The 2,895-nt window shown below is 47.8% G+C and overlaps 1 protein-coding gene across 1 annotated transcript; it reads left to right on the top strand.

Moving 5' to 3' along the window:
• Positions 1-380: 380 nt before the first annotated feature.
• On the top strand, positions 381-677 carry LOC124660001 (uncharacterized protein At1g15400-like). Its single transcript, XM_047197801.1, has one exon. The coding sequence runs from the start codon at positions 381-383 to the stop codon at positions 675-677; it is 297 nt and encodes a 98-aa protein (XP_047053757.1).
• The last annotated feature ends 2,218 nt before the right edge of the window (positions 678-2,895 follow it).

Genomic DNA, 2,895 nt, shown 5'->3' with positions numbered 1-2,895 from the left:
CCTATTGAACGCCACCTCACATGTTGATTAATTTGGCTGATACTGACAGTATTTTATTTTATGGTTGGTAAATTATTGCCGGTCAAACCTTGAAAACCATTTCTTTCCCGCCCGGTTAGAGTAAACATATACCGTGATCTGAACGTCCCGCCTCCCGGCGTTTCCCATGCCATACATACCCATACCATACACACACGCAACGCAATCATAGATGCATTGACTGCTCCGGTGCTCCCCAACTCCAGCGTCCAGCCCCATGCATCTAAACGGTCATATATAGCCGCGCCGGCCGCGCGGACCGGCAGGTAGAAAGATCACAACTTGCAGCTCACAAGCGATCGAAAGAAAGCAGAGCAACTAGCGGGGGAAGACTAGAGATCATGGCGGGGCTGCAGCGATCGAGCGAGACGTTCCGGCGGTCGGGTTCGTCGGGGATGGTGTGGGAGGACAAGAACATGTCGGCGTCGGGCAAGGAGACCATGGCTCCCGCCGCGCGGACGCAGCGGAGCGGCTCCGGCGGGCACGGCGGCGGGTACAAGGCCGGCAACGTCCAGCCCGCGCTCGACCCGCCCTCCCCGCGCGTCGCCGCCTGCGGCTTCTGCGGCATCTTCAGCAAGGACAGCAAGGAGGCGCCCCAGCCCCGGCACCGCGCCGGCGGCAAGGGGAAGCGCCGGTGAGCCAGGAGCCCAGGACTACTAGCCCTAGCAGGCCGCGCGGCGTGGCGCGCGGGCTATGTATGTAAGCGTACACCAGCCGACTTGTGCTGGTCTTTTGTTACTGTAGTTTAATTTGTTAGAGCTAGCGCATGCATGATCAGAATGCAGGCTGGAAATTTTGTGTACGCACGCGCTGAGCTTATTATGAACTTCCGTCACATTGTGCAGTGATATGCAATCCTCTCTCTTGACTTCTCCTGCTGCCTGACAGAACAAAATACGAGAGGTGCTTAATTTCTATGCGAGGGCTAACATATGTAGTCATGGATTCGATTTAAAGACATTAGATCAGACCCTTCAACTTTTTTCCAGCCAACTGAAACACTGGACCAAAAAAATTGCTAACTTCAGGAAAGTGAGATGATTACTAGTAATTAGCAATTCAGATTACGGCGTGGAAACTAAAATGCTGAAGGCCAGCAAAGCCATGTCCCTCAGCGAGTCAGCGTTTTCCCAAGTTTAATTTTTATCCATGTATGAAAAGCAATGAGCGTTATGTTCTTCAGACTTTCTTTTTTTTTTAGAACAAAAGTAGTGAGTGTGTTATTCTTCAGACGTCAGAACGTGGTTGGACTTGATTCCCATGCATGCCCGTTCACACATGGCAACGTCAGGTTCACTCCAATGACAAAGTAAAAGATTTCGAGTTATATTGTTTCAAGGCTGAAGCTTTATAACCTTTTAAATACTCCAAATATACAACTTTAATGCTGGAGTATCGGAGATTAGACAATCGGAATTCTAATTTCCAAATTTTTGAATTGGGGCCTGAGTTTTAAGACCCAAGATGTTCAGATTTGTAATTCATTTATAGTTAGAATCTAACTGTGCAAATAGAATTATGGTAGATTACAACAACCAATAGCATAGGATAAGTAGACGCTATTTTCTACAGGAAAGTGTTTACCATATGATGATCTGACTACGAAAACATTAGAAAAAAGATCCTTGCAAGGAGATATTTCCGTTGATTGATGCATGTTAGAGTATATCATATCTAGGCTATATTTAGTAGTTTAAGCTTGTACTCCAATTCTATCTCTACTAGGCTTCTTGCCCTTCAAATCTTCTCTACTATATAAATAGCTCAAGAGACTCAATGTAATCATCAATTACCGCATATCAATACAATTATATTTCCGCAATTCTACATGGTATCAGAGCGGTTCTTTCCGCAGCCTAGGGACCGCTTCTGCTGCACCCGGAGAGATTGATCTCCATGATCTCCACCGGGGACATCCGATCTCGTAGCTAGTTTTTCATCCGCATTAGATTTGTTCCGTAGTTTTAGCAAATTTTTCGTTCTCAACGCCAAGCCAAGCTACAAGTACTGCACGTCTACATCGACGATATGCACCAAGCCGATCTATTTCTCGCCGTCAACACCTGCATCATCCGGGGTCATCATCGCCAGCAACCGCATCGTCGCCAACACTCACGGTCATCGTCAACACCAATGGGGATCTTCTTCGACACCGCGACAATCCACGCGGAACCTGGGTTTAATCTCCGGAATCTAGTTCAACAAATACTTCAGGTCTTCGTCCACCGATCTTGCCGTCAGAGTTGAAGTCTATTTTTGTTTGTGCGTGCTTAATTTTTCTTCTTGAAGCTCTTTCGTCTACTCCGACGTATCGGCGGACAACTTCTACACACCGATCGATCACGGAGGCCTTCTCTACTACTCCATCCAACTATGGCGCGCATGGCTCATGGTGGTTCTTTTCTTCGCACGTCCGGTACTGGCAACCCTGGTGCATGCCTTCATCCCGGCGCGCTCCCGAGTTCTGCAAGATATGCAGCGTGTCTCCTACTACTTCTACCACAACAAATTCCTCCTTCCGAGCGTCTTCCCGGGATCAACGACGACAGCGACCAAAACACCATCTACCTCAACTACATTCTACAAGGCGATTACATCAAACACGGCACCATCGCCATGACAACAACGGCTACATCGGCATCAAGGCTATACCACGTACTCGGCTTCTTCTCCAGTTGGACATCAAGGCTATACCACGTACTCGGCTTCTTCTCCAGTTGGACCGTCCGCGTTACTACCGATCCAACTGCGGGGTGTTAGAGTATATCACATCTAGCCTATATTTGGTAGTTTAAGATTGTACTCCAATTCTATCTCTACTAAGCTTCTTGCCCTTCAAGTCTTCTCTACTATATA

The sequence above is a fragment of the Lolium rigidum genome, chromosome 6 (genome assembly GCF_022539505.1).
Source record: "Lolium rigidum isolate FL_2022 chromosome 6, APGP_CSIRO_Lrig_0.1, whole genome shotgun sequence".
NCBI classification, from domain to species: domain Eukaryota; kingdom Viridiplantae; phylum Streptophyta; class Magnoliopsida; order Poales; family Poaceae; genus Lolium; species Lolium rigidum.
The sequence above is the reverse complement of the archived record's forward strand: the minus strand, read 5'-3'. Positions and strand labels throughout refer to the sequence as shown.